The following is a 27,021-nucleotide window of genomic DNA, read 5'->3' as shown; positions in this document are numbered from 1 at the left end:
GCTAGCATTACAGTACAATGTCCTGCAAGGCTTTACACCTATCAGCTAGCATTACAGTACAATGTCCTGCAAGGCTTCACACCTATCAGCTAGCATTACAGTACAATGTCCTGCAAGGCTTCACACCTATCAGCTAGCATTCCAGTACAATGTCCTGCAAGGCTTCACACCTATCAGCTAGCATTACAGTACAATGTCCTGCAAGGCTTCACACCTATCAGCTAGCCTTACAGTACAATGTCCTGCAAGGCTTCACACCTATCAGCTAGCATTACAGTGCAATGTCCTGCAAGTCTTCACACCTATCAGCTAGCATTTACAGTACAATGTCCTGCAAGTATTCACACCTATCAGCTAGCATTTACAGTACAATGTCCTGCAAGGCTTCACACCTATCAGCTAGCATTACAGTGCAATGTCCTGCAAGTCTTCACACCTATCAGCTAGCATTTACAGTACAATGTCCTGCAAGGCTTCACACCTATCAGCTAGCATTTACAGTACAATGTCCTGCAAGTCTTCACACCTATCAGCTAGCATTACAGTACAATGTCCTGCAAGGCTTCACACCTATCAGCTAGCATTACAGTACAATGTCCTGCAAGGCTTCACACCTATCAGCTAGCATTACAGTACAATGTCCTGCAAGGCTTCACACCTATCAGCTAGCATTACAGTACAATGTCCTGCAAGGCTTCACACCTATCAGATAGCCTTACAGTACAATGTCCTGCAAGGCTTCACACCTATCAGCTAGCATTACAGTGCAATGTCCTGCAAGTCTTCACACCTATCAGCTAGCATTTTCAGTACAATGTCCTGCAAGTATTCACACCTATCAGCTAGCATTTACAGTACAATGTCCTGCAAGTCTTCACACCTATCAGCTAGCATTTACAGTACAATGTCCTGCAAGGCTTCACACCTATCAGCTAGCATTACAGTACAATGTCCTGCAAGGCTTCACACCTATCAGCTAGCATTACAGTACAATGTCCTGCAAGGCTTCACACCTATCAGCTAGCATTTACAGTACAATGTCCTGCAAGGCTTCACACCTATCAGCTAGCCTTACAGTGCAATGTCCTGCAAGGCTTCACACCTATCAGCTAGCCTTACAGTGCAATGTCCCCAGACAGAACAGAATAATATAGTTTCTCTCACCTGGAATGACAGAGATGGTTTTCAGCGCTCGGAGGACCCTGAATGTTCTCAACGCAGACACGTTTCCCAGATCCACAAACTCCGTGAGATATCTGCAACATGATGAAAGACATGAGGGCGATGCTGTCCCATAAACGCAGCACCGGCTGGCTAAACAGATATCAGACTGATTCAGAGTGGACAGAACGGGGGTTTTAAAGACAGAAGAGTAATGGAAACGTGCAGCACTAAAGGGTATAAATCAATCTATAAAGAGAGAGAATTTTAACAGGGCATTGCCCTTCAATGATCGCTGTGACTTGATCAAGAAACTCATCTCTACTCAGTTGGCTTGTAGGTGGTCAACTACAGTACAACAAACAAACAAACAAACACTTCAGGAGTCCTAGGATAAGAAACGTTTTGGGTGTTATCAAGTCCCTCAGTCGAGCACCTGATTCCCTTCTTGTTCCAGCTGGGCTGACCCGCGTTTGGGTACATTTTCCTTCTACAGTACAAGACACTTTGCGTCAATATGATGATGGTGATGATGATGGTGATGATGACAGTGGTGATGATGATGTGATGGTAGAGATGGGGATGATGATGATAGTGATGATGATGATAGCGACGATGATGATGGTAGTGATGGTAGTGATGATGATGGTGAAGATGATGATGGTGATGATGGGAGTGATGATAGTGACGATGATGATGGTAGTGATGATGGTGATGATGATGGTTATGATGTTGGTAGTGATGATGATGGTGACGGTAGTGGTAATGGTGATAATGATGGTGATGATGATGGTAACGATGATGGTGATGATGTAAGTGATGATGGTGATGATGATGGTGATGGTAGTGATGATGATGATGGTAGTGATGATGATGGTAGTGATGATTGTGATGGTTGTGATGATGGTGATGGTGTTGATAATGATGGTGATGATGATGGTAGTGATAATGGTGTTGGTGATGATGGTGATGATGGTAGTGATTATAGTGATGATGATGGTGATGGTAGTGATGATGGTAGTGATGAAGGTGATGGTGATGATGATGGGGATGGTGATGATGGTAGTGATGATGTGGTGATGATGGTGATGGTAGTGATGATGATGATGGTAGTGATGATGGTGATGGTTGTGATGATGGTGATGGTTGTGATGATGGTGATGGTAATGGTAGTGATGATGGTGATGGTGATGATGATGATGGTTGTGATGATGGTGATGGTATTGATGATGGTGATGATGATGGTAGTGATGATGGTGATGGTATTGATGATGGTGATGATGATGGTAGTGATGATGGTAGTGATGATGGTGATGGTAGTGATGATGGATATGAGGATGATGATGGTAGTGATGGTGATGGTGATGATGATGATGGTAGTGATGATGGTGATGTCTAAGGACCATATTTTCTCAGTATTGTTACCTGTGTAATTTTTCCTTCCTGTTTAAGTGGTGAGGAACAGGTGCATCACTGTAACTGAGCATCATTTAGAGAGCTGAGGCTTAGTGAACATGGCCCTAGCTGTGTCCTCTCTCTCTGTCTCTCTCCTATATATAGCCTAAAGCCCTAAACGGTTGAGCAGCCTTATGGTGTTCTGCCCTGGTCCAGTGTACTGAAAGAGTTGTTTCATTACCCAAGCAGGTCCTAACATATTCAGAATGTATAAACTATGGAGGAGGAGTCAGATGTAATCTCACAACCTTGTTATTGTCATATCAATGCGACCTTATGTGTGTATCATGTGATGGGATGTGATATTGCGTGTGGGGATAAAGGTGCTTAAAACTCCTATAGTAATGGTCCCTAGGCACTGTTGCCGTTAGAGACTCTCTCTGGATCTCTCAGCTCTCTAGAATCCTGTTTCCTCCAACTCTCTCGCTTTCTCTCTCTCTCTCCTCTATAGCTGTATCCTCTCTAGCTGTTTCCTCTATAGCTGTATCCTCTATAGCTGTATCCTCTATAGCTGTATCCTCTATAGCTGTTTCCTCTCTAGCTGTATCCTCTATAGCTGTATCCTCCCAAGCTGTTTCCTCTCTAGCTGTATCCTCTATAGCTATATCCTCTATAGCTGTATCCTCTATAGCTGTATCCTCTATAGCTGTTTCCTCTCTAGCTGTATCCTCTCTAGCTGTATCCTCTCTATTTGTATCCTCTCTAGCTGTATCCTCTATAACTGTATCCTCTATAGCTGTATCCACTCTAGCTGTATCCTCCTAAGCTGTATCCTCCCAAGCTGTTTCCTCTCTAGCTGTATCCTCTCTAGCTGTATCCTCTCTAGTTGTATCCTCTATAGCTGTATCCTCTATAGCTGTTTCCTCTTTAGCTGTTTCCTCTCTAGCTGTTTCCTCTATAGCTGTTTCCTCTCTAGCTGTTTCCTCTCTAGCTGTATCCTCTATAGCTGTATCCTCTCTAGCTGTATCCTCTCTAGCTGTATCCTCTCTAGCTGTATCCTCTCTAGCTGTATCCTCTCTAGCTGTATCCTCTATAGCTGTATCCTCTATAGCTGTATCATCTCTAGCTGTATCCTCTATAGCTGTATCCTCTATAGCTGTTTCCTCTATAGCTGTATCCTCTATAGCTGTATCCTCTCTAGCTGTATCCTCTATAGCTGTATCCTCTCTAGCTGTATCCTCTATAGCTGTATCTTCTCTAGCTGTATCCTCTATAACTGTATCATCTATAGCTGTATCCTCTATAGCTGTATCCTCTATAGCTGTATCCTCTATAGCTGTATCCTCTCTAGCTGTATCCTCTATAGCTGTATCCTCTATAGCTGTATCCTCTATAGCTGTATCCTCTATAGCTGTATCCTCTATAGCTGTATCCTCTCTAGCTGTATCCTCTATAGCTGTATCCTCTATAGCTATATCCTCTCAAGCTGTATCCTCTCTAGCTGTATCACCACGGACAGGTTTCTAGACCATCCTCCATTATCCTCTCTGACATTGTTTAGTTCGCTCTCAGAAGTCCATTCACAATGCAACCCTTTAAGTACCCGGTAAGTCCCAAAGTCAAGTGATGTTTTCATTTTAAATAATGAATATTAAATCCACATGTCATCCACCTAAATGACATCTATGTCTCTCTCTCTGTCTCTCTCTCTCTCTCTCTTTGGGATGTATCAAAAGCCCCTGGATGGCAAATACCTAGCAATTGAACAGGACGTGGCTAGGGGTGAGGGAGTACAAATACCAGACCAAAGGAGTGGTACTCACGCCATAGAGATTACACTAAAATCTAGCCAGTTCCATGGGTCTCTCAGGAAGGTGAACGGCCCGACGCAGAATCCTCTCGCAAATATCTTTATCATGGACTCAAAGGTGTAGATACCGGTGAACGTGTACCTGGAAAATATAATTTTGTGGATTCAAAAACAACACAGTATTAGGCAATAGCACTGGATGGAATGAAGAGAGATCATTCGTTAAGGTATAAAATAACAGTGTTTCAACTCATTTAGCATGCTCTCAATCAACCCGTTGAAAGAAAATATAAATGCCAAAATAGCAGAATGTAAAAATATGGTGTATACAAGCAAGGTATTGTTAGCTAGCAAGGGTGAGTGTGTGTCATGTCATACATTCCCAGAATACTTTGTGTCAGAGGCTAGTTTTACCTCTGGTATAAACATTCAGTAACGGAATTGGAAGTTTAGCATTCATCACATTCCAATTGTGAAAGATATTTAATAAGCAAAAACCTGATTGAAAAGCGTTGGCGACGAAGTGTGGGGCATTATACACCAACGGCAAGAATTCATTCTCATGTGACATTCCAAGTGCAGTGAGTGAGCCGACCGTATCACATGCTTGATGTAGGCGACTTACATTTGAAATACAGTAACTCGCGGATCAGGATTCACACACCGTTACTGTTACTGTAGCAACACACCGTGGCAACGCTCAATATTAGGACAAAAAAATGATAATGGGGGGGGGGGGGGGGGGCGGGAACAGAGGAAGTTCCTATCACAGGGGAAACAGTGTATTCACCATCATAAAGAAGTGTACTAAGGAGGGAGGAAGTGTAGACGTATTACTCACTCCAGGTACTTGGTCCAAGGGGCAGGGTCCGACATGGCCATGAAGCAACAGTTGGTCAGAATAGTACACATAATGAACAAGCTGAATAATGTGAAGAAAAGGTTAAAGTAAATTCACTATTGTTTGTCAAATGTATCACACACTGAACTTACCACACCTTCGCTCTAAATTAAGTTACTCCATATTTTATTTTTTTGTGCGTGAAAATGTTTATATTGGTGATGTAATTCTGGGAACTAGATGTCCTTTCAATAGAAAATAATCATTTGAAATATGACCATGAGGGTAAATAAACTGACTAAGTTTGTCTTTGTTAGCAAGGTGCTCCTCACGACTACCCTGTTTATTTTATATACAGTAAATGCTTGCATGATAGCTTGTTCCGGCTCCCATGACCAGTTGGGTTGTTGTTAAGGTAGTTCATACATCATAGCTCACCCTTAGCTTTCAGGTCATAGCTTGTGACTGGGGATGTGTTTTTCTCCACGTCTCTAATACTGGGCGTACACTACACAAATTTTAAAAAAAAAACATCCTAAAATCTGAGCTGAGCCTCTCACATTAAAACAATCGTCTTTCCTGTAGTTGTTTTGTGTTGCCAGTAAATTATGTGACATCAGAATGGTGTCACATCACATCAGAATGGTGTCACATCACATCAGAATGGTGTCACATCGCATCAGAATGGTGTCACATCACATCAGAATGGTGTCACATCGCATCAGAATGGTGTCACATCGCATCAGAATGGTGTCACATCACATCAGAATGGTGTCACATCACATCAGAATGGTGTCACATCACATCAGAATGATGTCACATCACATCAGAATGGTGTGAAGATGTGATTAGATTGTTAACGTAACTAGAACGAGCTGTGGCTCAAAGTAGCCCACCAAACGTTTGCGGTCAGTCATTCACGCTTGTTATACAGAGTTGAAATATCAAAAAAACAAACATTGCTTGTGAATAACAATTTGACACTTTTGCTTTTAATGAAAGTAAAAATGCATACTGGCTAGCTGGTATTAGTTATGGCTCCTGCTGGAGAGTCTACACATTATGGGTGATGTGAAACAACGACATCATATCGCTAAGCATCTTCTCTGGCGAACTCTCATTGGCTATTGCCGATCACCGTTCTCAAAACTCTGTCGTAGCACAACTCACACTACAAGAGCGTTGCAGATTTTCGGCTGATAAAAATCAAACATGTTTGAAAATATCGGGATGTCAAGGACGGCTCAAAGAGACAGAATTGGTAGACCTCAGATTGAAGTCTCTGACCCGCTCGTATCAAACGAGCGTCTGTGACGGCTGCGTGCCTCGACTAGGCAACGACATGGGGATTTCGTCTCCGATCTCAAAAACTTGTTTGGGACAGCTAAATCGTGTCGTGTACACCTGGCTTAAGATGTCTCTCTTTTATGATTTGTTTCCAGAATTCTGTACTGAATATTTCTAACAAAGTGGACTCTTACTAAAAAAATAAGAAGGAAATGAAGATGTTATCTAGCATTTCACCCACAAACATAGATCTACATCTTGACATTAACAGCACATTTGCTAACACAGTAAGTGTGAACCATTGCAATTGTTAGGGATAGATTTTTAAACCCCGATAGTATAGTACAGAACAACAGAATATATATATACTGTAGCACAGTTAAGAACGAGAGGATGGATGGATTCAGCAGAGAACAAGAGGATGGATTCAGTAGAGAACAAGAGGATGGATTCAGTAGAGAACGAGAGGATGGATTCAGCAGAAAACGAGAGGATGGATTCAGCAGAAAACGAGAGGATGGATTCAGTAGAGAACGAGAGGATGGATTGATTTAGTAGAGAAAGAGAGGATGGATGGATTTAATAGAGAACGAGAGGAGAACGAGAGGATGGATGGATTTAGAAGAGAAGGAGAGGATGGATGGATTTAGTAGAGAATAAGAGGATGGATGTATTTAGCAGAGAACAAGAGGATGGATGGATTTAGTAGGGAACGAGAGGAGAACGAGAGGATGGATGGATTTAGTAGAGAACAAGAGGATGGATAGATTCAGTAGAGAAAGAGGGGGTGGATGATTTCAGTAGAGAAAGAGAGGATGGATGGATTCAGTAGAGAAAGAGAGGATTGATGGAATCAGTAGAGAAAGAGAGGATGGATGGATTCAGGAGAGAAAGAGAGGGTGGATGAATTCAGTAGAGAAAGAGAGGATGGACGGATTAGAGAAAGAGAGGATGGATTGATTCAGTAGAGAACGAGAGGATGAGTTCAGTAGAGGAAGAGAAGATGGGATGGATTCAGTAAAGAAATAGAGGATGGAGGGATTCAGTAGAGGAAGAGAGGAGGGATGGATTCAGTAGAGAAAGAGAGGATGGGTGAATTTAGTAGAGAAAGAAGGATGGATGGATTTAGTAGAGAAAGAGAGGATGGATGGATTAGAGAAAGAGAGGATGGATGGATTCAGTAGAGAACGAGAGGATGGGTTCAGTAGAGGAAGAGAAGATGGGGTGGATTCAGTAGAGAAATAGAGGATGGATGAATTCAGTAGAGAAAGAGATGATGGATGTATTAGAGAAAGAGAGGATGGATGGATTCAGTAGAGGAAGAGAGGTTGGATAGATTCAGTAGAGAAAGAGAGGGTGGATGAATTCAATAGAGAAAGAGGGTATGGATGGATTCAGTACAGAAAGAGAGGATGGATGTATTCAATAGAGAAAGAGAGTATGGATGGATTCAGTAGAGAAAGAGAGGATGGATGGATTCAGTAGAGAAAGAGAGGGTGGATGTATTAGAGAAAGAGGAAATGGATGGATTCAGTAGAGAAAGAGAGGATGGATGGATTCAGTAGAGAAAGTGAGGATGGATGGATTAGAGAAAGAGAGAATGGGTGGATTCAGTAGAGAAAGAGAGGATGGATGCATTCAGCATAGAAAGAGAGGATGGATTCAGTAGAGAACGAGAGGCTGGATTGATTTAGTAGAGAAAGAGAGGATGGATGGATTTAGTGGAGAACGAGAGGAGAATGAGAGGATGGATGGATTTAGAAGAGAAGGAGAGAATGGATGAATTTAGTACAGAATGAGAGGATGGATGTATTTAGCAGAGAAAGAGAGGATGGATGGATTTAGTAGAGAACGAGAGGAGAACGAGAGGATGGGTGGATTTAGAAGAGAAGGAGAGGATGGATGGATTTAGTAGAGAACGAGAGGATGGATGGATTTAGTAGGGAACGAGAGGAGAACGAGAGGATGGATAGATTCAGTAGAGAAAGAGGGGGTGGATGATTTCAGTAGAGAAAGAGAGGATGGATGGATTCAGTCGAGAAAAAGGATGGATGGATTCAGGAGAGAAAGAGGGTGGATGAATTCAGTAGAGAAAGAGAGGATGGATGTATTAGAGAAAGAGAGGATGGATGGATTCAGTAGAGAGAGGATGGATGGATTCAGTAGAGGAAGAGATATTGGATAGATTCAGTAGAGAAAGAGAGGATGGATGGATTCAGTAGAGAAAGAGGATGGGTGGATTCAGTAGAGAAAGAGAGGATGGATGGATCCAGTAGAGAAAGAGAGGATGGGTGGATTCAGTAGAGAAAGAGAGGATGGACGGATTCAGTAGAGAAAGAGAATGGGTGGATTCAGTAGAGAAAGTGAGGATGGATGTATTAGAGAAAGAGAGGATGGATGGATTCAGTAGAGGAAGAGAGGATGGATGGATTCAGCAGAGAACGAGAGGATGGATTCAGTAGAGAATGAGAGGATGGATTGATTTAGTAGAGAAAGAGAGGATGGATGGATTTAGCAGAGAACGAGAGGAGAACGAGAGGATGGCTGTATTTAGCAGAGAATGAGACAATGGATGTATTTAGCAGAGCACGAGAGGATGGATGTATTTAGCAGAGAATGAGACGATGGATGTATTTAGCAGAGAAAGAGAGGATGGATGTATTTAGCAGAGAATGAGACGATGGATGTATTTAGCAGAGAAAGAGAGGATGGATGGATTTAGTAAAGAACAAAAGGAGAATGAGAGGGTGGGTGGATTCAGTAGAGAAAGAGAGGATGGGTGTATTCAGTAGAGAAAGAGAGTTTGGAGGGATTAACAGAGAAAGAGAGGATGGATGAATTCAGTAGAAAAAGAGAGGATGGGATGATTCAGTAGAGAAGGAGAGGATGGGGGATTCAGTAGAGGATGAGAGGATGGATGTATTAGTAGAGGAAGAGCAGATGGATGAATTCAGTAGAAAAAGAGAGGATGGAATGATTCAGTAGAGAAAGGGAAAATGGATGTATTTGAGAAAGAGTGAATGGGTTTCAGTAGAGAAAGAGAGGATTTATGGATTAGTAGAGGAAGAAAGGATGGATGAATTTAGTAGAGAAAGAGAGGATGGATGGATTCAGTAGAGAAAGAGAGGATGGGTGGATTTAGTAGAGAAAGAGAGGATGGAGGGATTCAGTAGAGAAAGAGAGGATGGATGGATTTAGTAGATGAAGAGAGGATGGATGATTCATTACAAAATTAGAGGATGGGTGGACTCAGTAGAGGAAGAGAGGATGGATGGACTCAGCAGAGAAAGAGGATGGATGGATTCAGTAGAGAAAGACAGGATGGATGGATTCAGTAGAGAAAGAGAGGATGGGTGGAATCAGTAGAGGAAGAGAGGGTGGATGGATTAGTAGAGAAAGAGAGGATGGGTGGAATCAGTAGAGAAAGAGAGGATGGAGGGATTCAGTAGAGAAAGAGAGGATGGGTGGATTTAGTAGAGAAAGAGAGGATGGATGTATTCAGTAGAGAAAGAGAGGATGGATGTATTCAGTCGAGAAAGAGAGGATGGATGTATTCAGTAGAGAAAGAGAGGGTGGAGGGATTCAGTAGAGAAAGAGCGGGTGGAGGGATTCAGTAGAAAAAGAGAGGATGGATGGATTCAGTAGAGAAAGAGTGGATGGATGGATGGGTTCAGTTGAGAAAGAGAGGATGGATGGATGGATTCAGTAGAGAAAGAGAGGATGGGTGGATTCAGTAGAGAAAGAGTGGATGGATGTATTAGAGAAAGAGATAATGGATTGATTCAGTAGAGAAAGAGATGATGGATGGATTCAGTAGAGGAAGAGAGGATGGGTGCATTCAGTAGAGAAAGAGAGAATGGATTGATTCAGTAGAGAAAGAGAGGATGGATGGATTCAGTAGAGGAAGAGAGGATGGGTGCATTCAGTAGAGAAAGAGAGGATGGATGGATTCAGTAGAAAAAGAGAGGATAGGTGGATTCAGTAGAGGAAGAGAGGATGGGTGCATTCAGTAGAGAAAGAGAGGATGGGTGCATTCAGTAGAGAAAGAGAGGATGGAATTAATTAGTAGAGAAAGAGAGGATGGGTGTATTCAGTAGAGAAAGAGAGTGTGGGGGGGGTTAACAGAGAAAGAGAGGATGGATGAATTCAGTAGAGAAAGAGAGGGTGGATGATTTCAGTAGGGAAAGAGAGGATGGGTGTATTCAGTAGAGAAAGAGAGGATGGAGGGATTCAGTAGAGAAAGAGAGGATGGAGGGATTCAGTCGAGAAAGAGAGGATGAATGTTTCAGTAGAGAGAGGACTGGTGGATTCAGTAGAGAAAGAGAGGATGGGTGGATTCAGTAGAGAAAGAGAGGATGGATGTATTAGAGAAAGAGAGGATGAATGGATTCAGTAGAAAAAGAGAGGATGGTGGATTCAGTAGAGAAAGAGATGATGGAGGGGTTCCGTAGAGAAGGAGAGGATGCATAAATTCAGTAGAGAAAGACAGGATGGAGGGATTCAGTAGAGAAAGAGATGATGGAGGGATTCAGTCGAGAAAGAGAGGATGGATGTATTAGAGAAAGAGAGGATGGATGAATTCAGTAGAGAAAGAGAGGATGGAAGGATTCAGTAGAAAAAGAGAGGGTGGGTGGATTCAGTAGAGAAATAGAGGATGGATTGATTCAGTAGAGAAAGAGAGGATGGAGGGATTCAGTAGAGAAAGAGAGGATGAATGTTTCAGTAGAGAGAGAACTGGTGGATTCAGTAGAGAAAGAGAGGGTGGGTGGATTTAGTAGAGAAAGAGAGGATGGATGAATTCAGTAGAGAAAGAGAGGATGGAGGGATTCAGTAGAGAAAGAGAGGATGGGTGGATTCAGTAGAGAAAGAGAGGATGGATGGATTCAGTAGAGAAAGAGAGGATGGGGGATTCAGTAGAGAAAGAGAGGATGGATGAATTCAGTAGAGAAAGAGAGGATGGAGGGATTCAGTAGAGAAAGAGAGGATGGATGGATTCAGTAGAGAGAGGATGGAGGGATTCAGTAGAGAAAGAGAGGATGGTGGATTCAGTAGAGAAAGAGAGGATGGAGGGATTCAGTAGAGAAAGAGATGATGGAGGGGTTCCGTAGAGAAGGAGAGGATGCATAAATTCAGTAGAGAAAGACAGGATGGAGGAATTCAGTAGAGAAAGAGATGATGGAGGGATTCAGTCGAGAAAGAGAGGATGGATGTATTAGAGAAAGAGAGGATGGATGAATTCAGTAGAGAAAGAGAGGATGGAAGGATTCAGTAGAAAAAGAGAGGGTGGGTGGATTCAGTAGAGAAATAGAGGATGGATTGATTCAGTAGAGAAAGAGAGGATGGAGGGATTCAGTAGAGAAAGAGAGGATGAATGTTTCAGTAGAGAGAGGACTGGTGGATTCAGTAGAGAAAGAGAGGGTGGGTGGATTTAGTAGAGAAAGAGAGGATGGATGAATTCAGTAGAGAAAGAGAGGATGGAGGGATTCAGTAGAGAAAGAGAGGATGGGTGGATTCAGTAGAGAAAGAGAGGATGGATGGATTCAGTAGAGAAAGAGAGGATGGGGGATTCAGTAGAGAAAGAGAGGATGGATGAATTCAGTAGAGAAAGAGAGGATGGAGGGATTCAGTAGAGAAAGAGAGGATGGATGGATTCGGTAGAGAGAGGATGGAGGGATTCAGTAGAGAAAGAGAGGATGGTGGATTCAGTAGAGAAAGAGAGGATGGAGGGATTCAGTAGAGAAAGAGAGGATGGGTGGATTCAGTAGAGAAAGAGAGGATGGAGGGATTCAGTCGTGCAAAGGACAAGCCGTCCGTCTGAGAACTAATAGGCAGCCGTCATGTGACGTGAAATCTCCTTGCTCTTATTTCATTTGGGAGATTAAGAGCAGCAGATCAAGGGATTTGGTTGGCGATGCCAGGGAGGAACATCACAAAGCTGTTTCAAAAATGGGACTATGGAAAAATCCAATGGGATCCTACTATTGGAATCTGTAAATATTAGAAATTGGCTGATTGTACAGTACAGTATATGACGCATGGCAGGGTGTGGCTTTTTAGTTTTTTTTAAGGGGACAATTAGAAAGTGGTACCAGTTGAGTTTTTTCTGGGTGAGGGGTTACGTTAATCTGCCATGTTTTTGTGACATTATACTGAGTCGGCTACCTCCTGCTTTACAAGCAAACAAACAATTGGCAAACTGATAGAACTGTTTTTGAAATGAAGTGGCTCTATACTACACAGCAACACAACAAAGGGCTCCAGCGCCCACAAAGAAAGATCAAAGCTCTCTTCCCTGAAACAATTACATCACACGACTATATAATGTAGAATCTTACTGACCTGACATTACATCACGTATAACTGTTTTCCTCTGGGCTCATCACTAACAAACAAACAAACAAACAAACAGACAGACAGACAGACAGACAGACAGACAGACAGACAGACAGACAGACAGACAGACAGACAGACAGACAGACAGACAGACAGACAGACAGACAGACAGACAGACAGACAGACAGACAGTTCGTAAAGGATATGAATGGACCAGGACTTTGATGGAGATTCTTCTGAGGAAGGTGAAAGGGGTAAATATATAGAGAGCAGATGTGGCACTGAACCGGAAGATGGCCGTCCCTTTATTAACTACTATAAAAGTCTGTGGGAAGAAAGAAAGAGGAAAGATGCATTAGTAGCAATACAAGTTATGGTTTGAGGTCAAATCACAGTTACCAAATAGTTGTAAAGTGCACAATACTCTATTCAATCTAAACCAGTAGGGGGGTCTTTTAAGCTGGGGAAAATCTTGAGTAAATCAACACTCGTTGGTATGTGTCGGTCCAAAAAACCTGTTCTCAAATTAGAGTCAATAAATAGATTATTGTGTGTACTGGACAGGATTTATTTATCTTGTTGAGAGTCTGACTGTGTCTACCATCTGTCTACATCAACGGTAAGCAGTGTCTCGGCAGCCCTGCAGTCCTCCAAGACAGACCCGGGTTCAAATACTATTTGAAATCTTTCAAATATTTTGAGTGTTTGCTCTAGCTTGCCTGGAGTTCCAGATGAGTGGGGTTTGCAGTTTGGGGACTATTCCATTGGTCAATTAAGCCAGGGAAGCTCAATCAAGCACATATAAAGTATTTGAAATGATTTCAAATACTATTTGATCCCAGCCAGGTACAAGCAGCAAACTCCTTCCCATCAACAGAGCCAGTCGGTGCACTATAAGGCCAGCCCAGCTCAGATAATGCAGGCAACTCTTCTCCAAAGCAGGCTGAATATTTACTGAACAGATGTGGACGTATTTATTTAAATATTTCTTCGTCTTTGGTTAATCCCACCGTCCAACAGCAGCAGGGCCGGTCCTTGCCGTTCCGCTGCCATAGGCAAGACCAAAACATTTCCCCCCCCCCCCCTGCAAAACTAGAATAGTCCCAGTAAGCAAAATGACGTTGAAAAGGCATCTAAAATACATACTTTCCAAACGTTGAAGTTAGGTTCAATTTAGGTGCTGAATGAAAGGTGAAAAAAGTATTTTACAGACGATGAAACCAGGCTCATTTTTGGTTCTGAATAAAAGTTGTATGTTTGGGGTCGAATGAAGGCTTGTCCAGATCATAGATGTCTATGATCGGTTCAGATTTGGTCTGGACAGGACCAAAACCCAATGTCTGTAGAAGAAGTGGTTTTCAAGGCCGGTCCAGAACGGCACCAAAAAAATACATCAAAAAGGTGTCAGTACGTACTTACCGAGGTGTAGCTTAAAGTGTTGACTTACCGAGGTGTAGCTTAAAGTGTTGACTTACCGAGGTGTAGCTTAAAGTGTTGACTTACCGAGGTGTAGCTTAAAGTGTTGACTTACCGAGGTGTAGCTTAAAGTGTTGACTTACCGAGGTGTAGCTTAAAGTGTTGACTTACCGAGGTGTAGCTTAAAGTGTTGACTTACCGAGGTGTAGCTTAAAGTGTTGACTTACCGAGGTGTAGCTTAAAGTGTTGACTTACCGAGGTGTAGCTTAAAGTGTTGACTTACCGAGGTGTAGCTTAAAGTGTTGACTTACCGAGGTGTAGCTTAAAGTGTTGACATACCGAGGTGTAGCTTAAAGTGTTGACTTACCGAGGTGTAGCTTAAAGTGTTGACTTACCGAGGTGTAGTTTAAAGTGTTGACTTACAGAGGTGTAGCTTAAAGTGTTGCCTGAAATGTCATTTTATGAATGCCCATCTACAGTGGGGAGAACAAGTATTTGTTACACTGCAGATTTTGCAGGTTTTCCTACTTACAAAGCATGTAGAGGTCTGTAATTTTTGTCATGGGTACACTTCAACTGTGAGAGACGGAATCTAAAACAAATCCAGAAAATCACATTGTATTATTTTTTAAGTAATTAATTTGTATTTTATTGCATGACATAAGTATTTGATACATCAGAAAAGCAGAACTTAATATTTGGTACAGAAACCTTTGTTTGCAATTACAGAGATCATACGTTCAAAATCATACAATGTGATTTTCTGGATTTTTGTTTTAGATTCCGTCTCTCACAGTTGAAGTGTACCTATGATAACAATTACAGACCTCTACATGCTTTGTAAGTAGGAAAACCTGCAAAATCGGCAGTGTATCAAATACTTGTTCTCGCCACTGTATGTGGTAAGCCTAACGTTTGTAAAACACCAAAAAAACTACTCTGGACAGGACCCCCCAAAAAAGAGGTTAAAAAAATGTTGGACAGTACTTACTAGGGTGTATGTAGCCTGTCAGCCTGTAATGGAATTGTATGAAAGCCCATCTATGTCGTAGGCCCACCGTTTGTAAAACAGGCCATTGAATTGACTTTATTAGTCCTGATTATTGTGCCTCATCAAGTTGGATATTTACTCTGAATATGCCGAAGTATTTTCTTTTTTCACAATGATCAGCTTGTCCAAAATTAACGGATACTAACTTGAACCCAAGTTGTACGTGTCACGCCCTGGCCTTAGTTATCCTTGTTTTCTTTATTATTTTGGTTAGGTCGGGGTGTGACATGGGGGATTTATGTGTTTTTCCGTTCAAGGGGTTTTTGTATGTTTATGGGGCTGTTTCCTTTCTAGGTGGTTTTGTATGTCTATGGTTGCCTAGATTGGTTCTCAATTAGAGGCAGCTGTCTATCGTTGTCTCTGATTGGGAACCATATTTAGGCAGCCATATTCTGTGGGTACTTTGTGGGTGGTTGTCTACTGTCTTTGTGTCTATGCACCAGATAGGACTGTTTCGGTTTTGTCACATTTGTTGTTTTGTATTTTGTAGTGTTCACGTTTATTGTCCTTATTAAACATGTTGAACACTAACCACGCTGCATTTTGGTCCTCCTCTCCTTCAACGGAAGAAAACTGTTACAGTACCATTACAGTACGTGACAACGGGGTGAAACTCCTGGACAACAGTTGTGATTGTCCATTTCACATTTTCCATTTTACATTGTCCATTTCACATTGTCCATTTCACATTGTCCATTTTACATTGACCTGTCCTGTTTTTTCCACTTTTTATTTTTATTTGATTGAGCGCCATTGAGGCCATTTGATCAGGGAAACCTGTAAAAAGTGTTCATCTCATTACCATCCATCTTATCTCCAGCCTGTATTCTACAGAAAAAAACACTCTTTCTATTTTCTTTGTATTATTATGATTTATTTACTTTTTTTTCCTTCTTTTTTTTACCCCTTTTTCCTCCCCAATTTCATGGTCTCCAATTGGTAGTTACAGTCTTGTCCCATCGCTGCAACTCCCATACGGACTCAGGAGAGGCGAAGGTCGAGAGACGTGCATTCCTCCGAAACACGACCCAACCAAGCCGCACTGCTTCTTGACACACTGCTAGCTTAACCCGGAAGCCAACAGCACCAACGTGGCGGAGGAAACACCGAACACCTGGCGACCGTGTCAGCGTGCACTGCACCCGGCCCGCCAACAGGAGTCGCTAGAGCGCGATGGGACAAGGACATCCCGGCCGGCCAAACCCTCTCCTAACCCGGACGACGCTGGGCCAATTGTGATCCGCCTCATGGGTCTCCCGGGATTTAACACGGGCCTGTAGTGACGCATCGAACACAGCGATGCAGTGCCTTAGACCGCTGCGCCACTCGACGGGACCCCACATACTCTTTATATCATATCCTATATCTGCTATAAGATTTATCTTCAAATATTTTTGTGACGGAACGTTGGCGGAGCACCCTGGAGAGACACGCTAGGAATCGAGATACATATTTTGCATCCCTGCCTTTAACGTAGTGGGCACTGCTTATCAAAAGGCGGCATCAGCACTCACCTTAAAAGCCCATTTGCCACTGGTTGAGAGAAATAGTCTTTGTTTTTGGGGTAGAATTATGTGAGTTTTTACGTGTTGTTTTGGATGTCTGTCTTGGTCAGTTAAGATCGGAAAACGCCGCCCTCGTCATCCTGCCGCCATAGTGGGCGGCGTAAACCTGCCTAATAAGCGGGCCGGCCGTCCGCAACAGCATCAAGCAGCTTCATCAAATGCCAATACAAAGAGACTCAGAGAGAGAATGAGTACCTGCCATGTCCATTTTCTCATCCCTCTGTAAAGACTCTGGTAAAGGACAGAGGCCTGATCTACAACTCTGTAAAGACTCTGGTAAAGGACAGAGAGGCCTGATCTACGACTCTGTAAAGACTAGTAATGGACAGAGAGGCCTGATCTACGACTCTGTAAAGACTAGTAAAGGAGAGAGGCCTGATCTACAACTCTGTAAAGACTCTGGTAAAGGACAGAGAGGCCTGATCTACGACTCTGTAAAGACTAGTAATGGACAGAGATGCCTGATCTACGACTCTGTAAAGACTCTGGTAAAGTAAAGAGAGGCCTGATCTGCGACTCTGTAAAGACTAGTAATGGACAGAGATGCCTGATCTACGACTCTGTAAAGACTCTGGTAATAGACAGAGAGGCCTGTTCTACGACTCTGTAAAGACTCTGGTAATAGACAGAGAGGCCTGATCTATGACTCTGTAAAGACTAGTAATGGACAGAGAGGCCTGATCTACGACTTTGTAAAGACTCTGGTAAAGGACAGAGGCCTGATCTACGACTCTAAAGACTCTGGTAATAGACAGAGAGGCCTGATCTACGACTCTGTAAAGACTCTGGTAATAGACAGAGAGGCCTGATCTACGACTCTGTAAAGACTCTGGTAAAGGACAGAGAGGCCTGATCTACGACTCTGTAAAGACTCTGGTAAAGGACAGAGACCTGCTCTACAACTCTGTAATCAACAATCAATGAACCAACAGCATCACCTACCAGACTCATGAATTTACATTTTGGAGTGTAGCATCAGGTAACCAGTCCACCCAGTATACATAATAAATCAGCCCACACTCAAGGACAATTACTCAAATGTGTTTAATTTTGGAGTATAGGCTAGACCAATTACATACCAAAGACATCTTCAATCAGTTATTTATTAATGTTTTTATAAAATGCGGTAGGCTATATATTGTAAAATGACACAATCATAATTTTAATTCTGGTTTTTTTCAGGCTTGGGCTCATCAGCATATACATTGCATTAGCTGCAATATGTATATGCGTGTTTTGAATTAATCATCACGATTAGAAAGTACTGTACATTTTATTGTGTTAAGCTTTAAACCACCATGTTTTCACACTCAGTTTCAACCCGTCGTTAAACTTTTTAAAAACGACTATTTTGATGATAAGTGTTTTAAAGATTTAATTTGCATTGATGTCAGAATGGTTAGAGGGACAATAGAGCCCTGAGTACCAGGCCAGTTGGGTACTACCAAAGCATGTCCAGAGTGCAAAAAAAGAGATTACCGTGGAATTTCACTGCGGTCATGACTGCTGGTGTGGTGATAATACGGTCACCTCAAAAGCCCTAATACTCTGTAAAGACTCTGGCCAGGGACCAAGAGGCCTGATCTACGACTCTGTTAAGACTCTGGCCAGGGACCAAGAGGCCTGATCTACGACTCTGTTAAGACTCTGGCCAGGGACAGAAAGGACTGATCTACGACTCGGTTAAGACTCTGGCCAGGGACCAAGAGGCCTGATCTACGACTCGGTTAAGACTCTGGCCAGGGAAGGAAAGGACTGATCTACGACTCTGTTAAGACTCTGGACAGGGACAGAAAGGACTGATCTACGACTCTGTTAAGACTCTGGCCAGGGACAGAAAGGCCTGATCTACGACTCGGTTAAGACTCTGGCCAGGGACCAAGAGGCCTGATCTACGACTCGGTTAAGACTCTGGCCAGGGACCAAGAGGCCTGATCTACGACTCGGTTAAGACTCTGGCCAGGGACAGAAAGGACTGATCTACGACTCTGTTAAGACTCTGGCCAGGGACCAAGAGGCCTGATCTACGACTCGGTTAAGACTCTGGCCAGGGACCAAGAGGACTGATCTACGACTCTGTTAAGACTCTGGCCAGGGACAGAAAGAACTGATCTCTGGTGGACAGGTAAGTGTTGTGGTCTCTGGTGGGCAGGAATGTGTTGCGGTCTCTGGTGGGCAGGAATGTGTTGCGGTCTCTGTTGGGCAGGTAAGTGTTGTCGTCTCTGGTGGGCAGGTATGTGTTGTGGTCTCTGGTGGGCAGGTATGTGTTGTGGTCTCTGGTGGGCAGGTATGTGTTGTGGTCTCTGATGGGCAGGTATGTGTTGTGGTCTCTGGTGGACAGGTATGTGTTGTGGTCTCTGGTGGGCAGGTATGTGTTGTGGTCTTCCTGACGGGCCGACCCCCCAGGCGATGAGGGTAGGAAACATCACATCCGCCACGCTGACCATCAACACAGGGGTGTGTGCTTAGTCCCTTCCTGTACTCGTAGTTCACACACGACTGCGTGGCCCGAGCATGACTCCAACACCATCATCAAGTTTGCTGACAATACGAAAGTGGTAGGACTGATCACCGACAACGATGACACAGCCTATAGGGCGTGAGGTCAGAGAGGACAACAACCTCTCCCTTAACGTCAGAAAGACAACAGAGCTGATCGTGGACTACAGGAAACGGAGGGGCGAGCCACGCCACTATCCACATTGATGGGGCTGTAGTGGAGTGGGTCAAGAGCTTGAAGTTCCTCGGTGTCCACATCACTTAGGAATTAACATGGTCCACACACACCAACACAGTTATGAAGAGGGCACGACAGCACCTCTTCCCCCTCAGGAGACTGAAAAGATTTGGCATGGGGCACTCAGATACTAAAAAATGTATACATCTGCACCATTGAGAGCATCTTGACTGGCTGCATCACCTCTTGGTACGGAAATTGCAAGGCACCCGAATGCAAGGCGCTACAGAAGGTGTTGAATACAGCCCAGTACATCACGGGGGCCGAGTTCCCTGCCATCCAGGACCTCTATACCAGGCGGTGTCAGAGGAAGCCCCCAAGCCATAGACTGTTCTCTCTGCTACCACATGGCAAGCGGTACCAGCGGGCCAAGCCTGGAACCAACAGAACCCTGAACAGCTTCTAAGCCCAAGCCATGAGACTGCTAAACAAGGCTGCTAAATAGCTCATCAAATGGCTACCCGGACTACCTGCCTTGACCCTGTTTTAACAGTCCCTTCATTTGGATAGTCTGGGTTTTCCATCTGTTGACGCTATACAGATGGTCATACTATCAACAAACTATCTGTTGATAAGCAACTGTTTGCTAAGGTTACGGTTAGGATTCTACCCCCACACACTGGACTCTACCCCCCACACACTGGACTCTACCCCACACACTGGATTCTACCCCCACACACTGGACTCTACCCCCACACTGGACTCTACCCCTCACACTGGACTCTACCCCTCACACTGTACTCTACCCCCCACACTGGACTGTACCCCCACACACAGGACTGTACCCCCACACACTGGACTCTACCCCACACACTGGACTCTACCCCTCACACTGGACACTACACCCCACACTGGACTCTACCCCTCACACTGGACTCTACCCCCTACACACTGGACTCTACCCCCCACACTGGACTGTACCCCCACACACTGGACTGTACCCCCAGACACTGGACTGTACCCCCACACACTGGACTCTACCCCCCACACTGGACTCTACCCCCACACTGGACTCTACCCCTCACACTGGACTGTACCCCCACACACTGGACTGTACCCCCACACACTGGACTCTACCCCTCACACTGGACTGTACCCCCAAAAACTGGACTATACCCCCACACACTGGACTCTACCCCCACACTGGACTCTACCCCTCACACTGGACTCTACCCCTCACACTGTACTCTACCCCCCACACTGGACTGTACCCCAACACACTGGACTGTACCCCTACACACTGGACTCTACCCCCCACACTGGACTCTACCCCACACACTGGACTCTACCCCACACACTGGACTCTACCCCTCACACTGGACTCTACCCCCCACACTGGACTCTACCCCACACACTAGACTCTACCCCCCACACTGGACTGTACCCCCACACACTGGACTGTACCCAACACACTGGACTCTACCCCTCACACTGGACTCTACCCAACACACTGGACACTACCAACACACTTGGCTCTACCCCCCACACTGGACTCTACCCCCCACACACTAGACTGTACCCCACACACTGGACTCTACCCAACACACTGGACACTACCCACACACTGGACTCTACCCACACACTGGACACTACCCCCCACACTAGACTCTACCCCTCACACTGGACTCTACCCCTCACACTGGACTCTACCCAACACACTGGACACTACCCCCACACTGGACTCTACCCACACACTGGACTCTACCCAACACACTGGACTCTACCCCACACTGGACTCTACCAACACACTGGACTCTACCCAACACACTGGACTCTACCCCACACTGGACTCTACACCCCACACTGGACTCTACCCCCCACACACTGGACTCTACCCCCCACACTGGACTCTACCCCCCACACACTAGACTGTACCCCCACACACTGGACTCTACCCCCCACACACTAGACTGTACCCCCACACACTGGACTCTTCACCCCACACTGGACTGTACCCCCACACTGGACTGTACCCCCACACACTGGACTGTACCCCCAGACACTGGACTGTACCCCCAGACACTGGACTCTACCCCCCACACTGGACTCTACCCCCACACTGGACTCTACCCCCACACTGGACTCTACCCCTCACACTGGACTGTACCCCCACACACTGGACTGTACCCCCACACACTGGACTGTACCCCCACACACTGGACTCTACCCCCAAACACTGGACTATACCCCACACACTGGACTCTACCCCCACACTGGACTCTACCCCTCACACTGGACTCTACCCCCCACACTGGACTCTACCCCACACACTAGACTCTACCCCCCACACTGGACTCTACCCCACACACTAGACTGTACCCCCAAACACTGGACTCTACCCCTCACACTGGACTCTACCCAACACACTGGACACTACCAACACACTTGGCTCTACCCCCCACACTGGACTCTACCCCCCACACACTAGACTGTACCCCCACACACTGGACTCTACCCAACACACTGGACACTACCCAACACACTGGACACTACCCACACACTGGACTCTACCCACACACTGGACTCTACCCCTCACACTGGACTCTACCCCTCACACTGGACTCTACCCAACACACTGGACACTACCCCCACACTGGACTCTACCCAACACACTGGATACTACCCCCCACACTGGACTCTACCCCCACACTGGACTCTACCCCACACTGGACTCTACCAACACACTGGACTCTACCCAACACACTGGACTCTACCCCACACTGGACTCTACACCCCACACTGGACTCTACCCCCCACACACTGGACTCTACCCCCCACACTGGACTCTACCCCCACACACTGGACTCTACACCCCACACTGGACTCTACCCCCCACACTGGACTCTACCCCACACACTAGACTCTACCCCCCACACTGGACTGTACCCCCACACACTGGACTGTACCCCCACACACTGGACTCTACCCCTCACACTGGACTCTACCCAACACACTGGACACTACCAACACACTTGGCTCTACCCCCCACACTGGACTCTACCCCCCACACACTAGACTGTACCCCCACACACTGGACTCTACCCAACACACTGGACACTACCCACACACTGGACTCTACCCACACACTGGACACTACCCCCCACACTGGACTCTACCCCTCACACTGGACTCTACCCCTCACACTGGACTCTACCCAACACACTGGACACTACCCCCACACTGGACTCTACCCACACACTGGACTCTACCCAACACACTGGACTCTACCCCACACTGGACTCTACCAACACACTGGACTCTACCCAACACACTGGACTCTACCCCACACTAGACTCTACCCCCCACACTGGACTGTACCCCCACACACAGGACTGTACCCCCACACACTGGACTCTACCCCACACACTGGACTCTACCCCACACACTGGACTCTACCCCTCACACTGGACTCTACCCCCCACACTGGACTCTACCCCACACACTAGACTCTACCCCCCACACTGGACTCTACCCCACACACTAGACTGTACCCCCAAACACTGGACTCTACCCCTCACACTGGACTCTACCCAACACACTGGACACTACCAACACACTTGGCTCTACCCCCCACACTGGACTCTACCCCCCACACACTAGACTGTACCCCCACACACTGGACTCTACCCAACACACTGGACACTACCCATACACTGGACTCTACCCACACACTGGACACTACCCCCCACACTGGACTCTACCCCTCACACTGGACTCTACCCCTCACACTGGACTCTACCCAACACACTGGACACTACCCCCACACTGGACTCTACCCAACACACTGGATACTACCCCCCACACTGGACTCTACCCCCACACTGGACTCTACCCCCACACTGGACTCTACCCCCACACTGGACTCTACCCCCACACTGGACTCTACCCCCACACACTGGACTCTACACCCCACACTGGACTCTACCCCCCACACTGGACTCTACCCCACACACTAGACTCTACCCCCCACACTGGACTGTACCCCCACACACTGGACTGTACCCCCACACACTGGACTCTACCCCTCACACTGGACTCTACCCAACACACTGGACACTACCAACACACTTGGCTCTACCCCCCACACTGGACTCTACCCCCCACACACTAGACTGTACCCCCACACACTGGACTCTACCCAACACACTGGACACTACCCACACACTGGACTCTACCCACACACTGGACACTACCCCCCACACTGGACTCTACCCCTCACACTGGACTCTACCCCTCACACTGGACTCTACCCAACACACTGGACACTACCCCCACACTGGACTCTACCCACACACTGGACTCTACCCAACACACTGGACTCTACCCCACACTGGACTCTACCAACACACTGGACTCTACCCAACACACTGGACTCTACCCCACACTGGACTCTACACCCCACACTGGACTCTACCCCCCACACACTGGACTCTACCCCCCACACTGGACTCTACCCCCCACACACTAGACTGTACCCCCACACACTGGACTCTACCCCCCACACACTAGACTGTACCCCCACACACTGGACTCTTCACCCCACACTGGACTGTACCCCCACACTGGACTGTACCCCCACACACTGGACTGTACCCCCAGACACTGGACTGTACCCCCACACACTGGACTCTACCCCCCACACTGGACTCTACCCCCACACTGGACTCTACCCCCACACTGGACTCTACCCCTCACACTGGACTGTACCCCCACACACTGGACTGTACCCCCACACACTGGACTCTACCCCCAAACACTGGACTATACCCCACACACTGGACTCTACCCCCACACTGGACTCTACCCCTCACACTGGACTCTACCCCTCACACTGTACTCTACCCCCCACACTGGACTGTACCCCCACACACAGGACTGTACCCCCACACACTGGACTCTACCCCACACACTGGACTCTACCCCACACACTGGACTCTACCCCTCACACTGGACTCTACCCCCCACACTGGACTCTACCCCACACACTAGACTCTACCCCCCACACTGGACTCTACCCCACACACTAGACTGTACCCCCACACACTGGACTCTACCCCTCACACTGGACTCTACCCAACACACTGGACACTACCAACACACTTGGCTCTACCCCCCACACTGGACTCTACCCCCCACACACTAGACTGTACCCCCACACACTGGACTCTACCCAACACACTGGACACTACCCATACACGGGACTCTACCCACACACTGGACACTACCCCCCACACTGGACTCTACCCCTCACACTGGACTCTACCCCTCACACTGGACTCTACCCAACACACTGGACACTACCCCCACACTGGACTCTACCCAACACACTGGATACTACCCCCCACACTGGACTCTACCCCCACACTGGACTCTACCCCCACACTGGACTCTACCCCCACACTGGACTCTACCCCCACACACTGGACTCTACACCCCACACTGGACTCTACACCCCACACTGGACTCTACCCCCCACACTGGACACTACCCCCCACACTAGACTCTACCCCCACACTGGACTCTAACCAAACACTGGACTCTACCCAAACACTGGACTCTACCCAAACACTGTACTCTACCCCCACACAGGACTCTACCCCCACACAGGACTCTACCCACACACAGGACTCTACCCACACACAGGACTCTACCCACACACTGGACTCTACCCAAACACTGGACTCTACCCAAACACTGGACTCTACCCCCACACTGGACTCTACCCACACACACATACTTACACTGACATCCCAACACACACTCACACACTACATACGGCCACACACACATAACATGCACCCACATGCATGCTGACAGCACACACACACACTTTCACACTCACCACATATACTGCTGCTGTTACTGTCTACTATCTATCCTGTTGTCTAGTCACTTTACCTCTATCTACAGTATACTGCTGTTACTGTCTATTATATATAATTTACCCCTACCTACACTATACTGCTGTTACTGTCTATTACCTATTCTTTACCCCTACCTACAGTATAGTGCTGTTACTGTCTATTATCTATCATTTACCCCTACCTACAGTATACTGCTGTTACTGACTATTATCTATCCTTTACCCCTACCTACAGTATACTGCTGTTACTATCTATTATCTATCATTTACCCCTACTTACGGCATACTGCTGTTACTGACTATTATCTATCCTTTACCCCTACCTACAGTATACTGCTGTTACTGTCTATTATCTATAATTTACCCCTACCTACAGTATACTGCTGTTACTGTCTATTATCTATCCTGTTGCCTAGTCACTTTACCCCTACCTACAGTATACTGCTGTTACTGTCTACTATCTATCCTGTTGCCCCTACCTACATGTATATAGCTACCTCAATTACCTCATATCCCTGTACATCGCCTCAGTACTGGTACTCCCTGTATATAACCATGTTATTACCTCATATCCCTGCACAATGACTCAGTACTGGTACTTCCTGTATATAGCCATGTTATTACCTCATACCCCTGCACAATGACTCAGTACTGGTACTCCCTGTATATAACCATGTTATTACCTCATATCCCTGCACAATGACTCAGTACTGGTACTTCCTGTATATAACCATGTTATTACCTGGTACTCCCTGTATATAACCATGTTATTACCTGGTACTTCCTGTATATAACCATGTTATTTTCACTCATTATTGTTATTCGTTATTCACTGTGTATTCATTCACTTCTTGTGTCACTATTTCAAATGTATATATACTTTTTGTATCTTTAACTCTGCATTGTTGGGAAGGGCCTCTGAGGAAGTGTTTCACTGTTAGTCTATATTTGTTGCACCAGTGAGTGAGAATGCTGTACCCGCACAGAATACAGTAATATACTGTATTTTAGGAATTCTACAAACGTTGTCCTGAAACTCTACAGTAACTTAACTGGCCAATTGCTGCCAGTAATTTACTGTAATTCAGAATACAGTACCATACCACATTCCAAAGATCTTTTGACCACTTGTTGTTTCTCGTGTATTAATATATTTTGAGGCATGTCTTGGAAGAGGCTATATTTGTTGCATCCTTTAGTGAGAGTCCTTGTACTAATTTAATATGTGGTGGTAGTTCCCTAACAATTAAATATAAGAGGACAGATAAGAGTGGCAGCAGGTCTCAAACCTTTAATGGCTGAGTGGCTAGCCACTTCCTTTTGATTTGTTTGGCCCTGGAGTCACAATCAAATCAAATCAAACTTTATTAGTCACATGCGCCGAATACAACAAGTGTAGACTTTACTGTGAAATGCTTCCTTACAAGCCCTTAACCAACAGTGCAGTTCAAGATGAAGAAAATATTTACCAAGTAGACTAAAATAAAAAGTAACACAATAAGAATAACAATAACGATGCTATATACAGGTGGTACCGGTACCGAGTCAGTGTGCAGGGGGTA

General features: G+C 45.7%; 1 protein-coding gene across 1 annotated transcript in view; it reads right to left on the bottom strand.

The window, feature by feature from the left end:
- LOC139387528 (sodium channel protein type 3 subunit alpha-like) overlaps positions 1–27,021 on the bottom strand; it is a 133,790-nt gene that overhangs the window by 79,295 nt on the left and 27,474 nt on the right. The window contains exons 3-6 of the mRNA XM_071133818.1: positions 13,034–13,152; positions 5,208–5,297; positions 4,380–4,508; positions 1,165–1,256 (exon numbers count right to left, since the gene is read on the bottom strand). Of these exons, the coding sequence (XP_070989919.1) occupies positions 1,165–1,256; positions 4,380–4,508; positions 5,208–5,297; positions 13,034–13,152 (430 nt within the window). The remainder of the gene's footprint in view (positions 1–1,164; positions 1,257–4,379; positions 4,509–5,207; positions 5,298–13,033; positions 13,153–27,021) is intronic.

This window comes from Oncorhynchus clarkii, chromosome 28, assembly GCF_045791955.1.
Source record: "Oncorhynchus clarkii lewisi isolate Uvic-CL-2024 chromosome 28, UVic_Ocla_1.0, whole genome shotgun sequence".
In the NCBI taxonomy this organism is placed as follows: domain Eukaryota; kingdom Metazoa; phylum Chordata; class Actinopteri; order Salmoniformes; family Salmonidae; genus Oncorhynchus; species Oncorhynchus clarkii.
The sequence above is the reverse complement of the archived record's forward strand: the minus strand, read 5'-3'. Positions and strand labels throughout refer to the sequence as shown.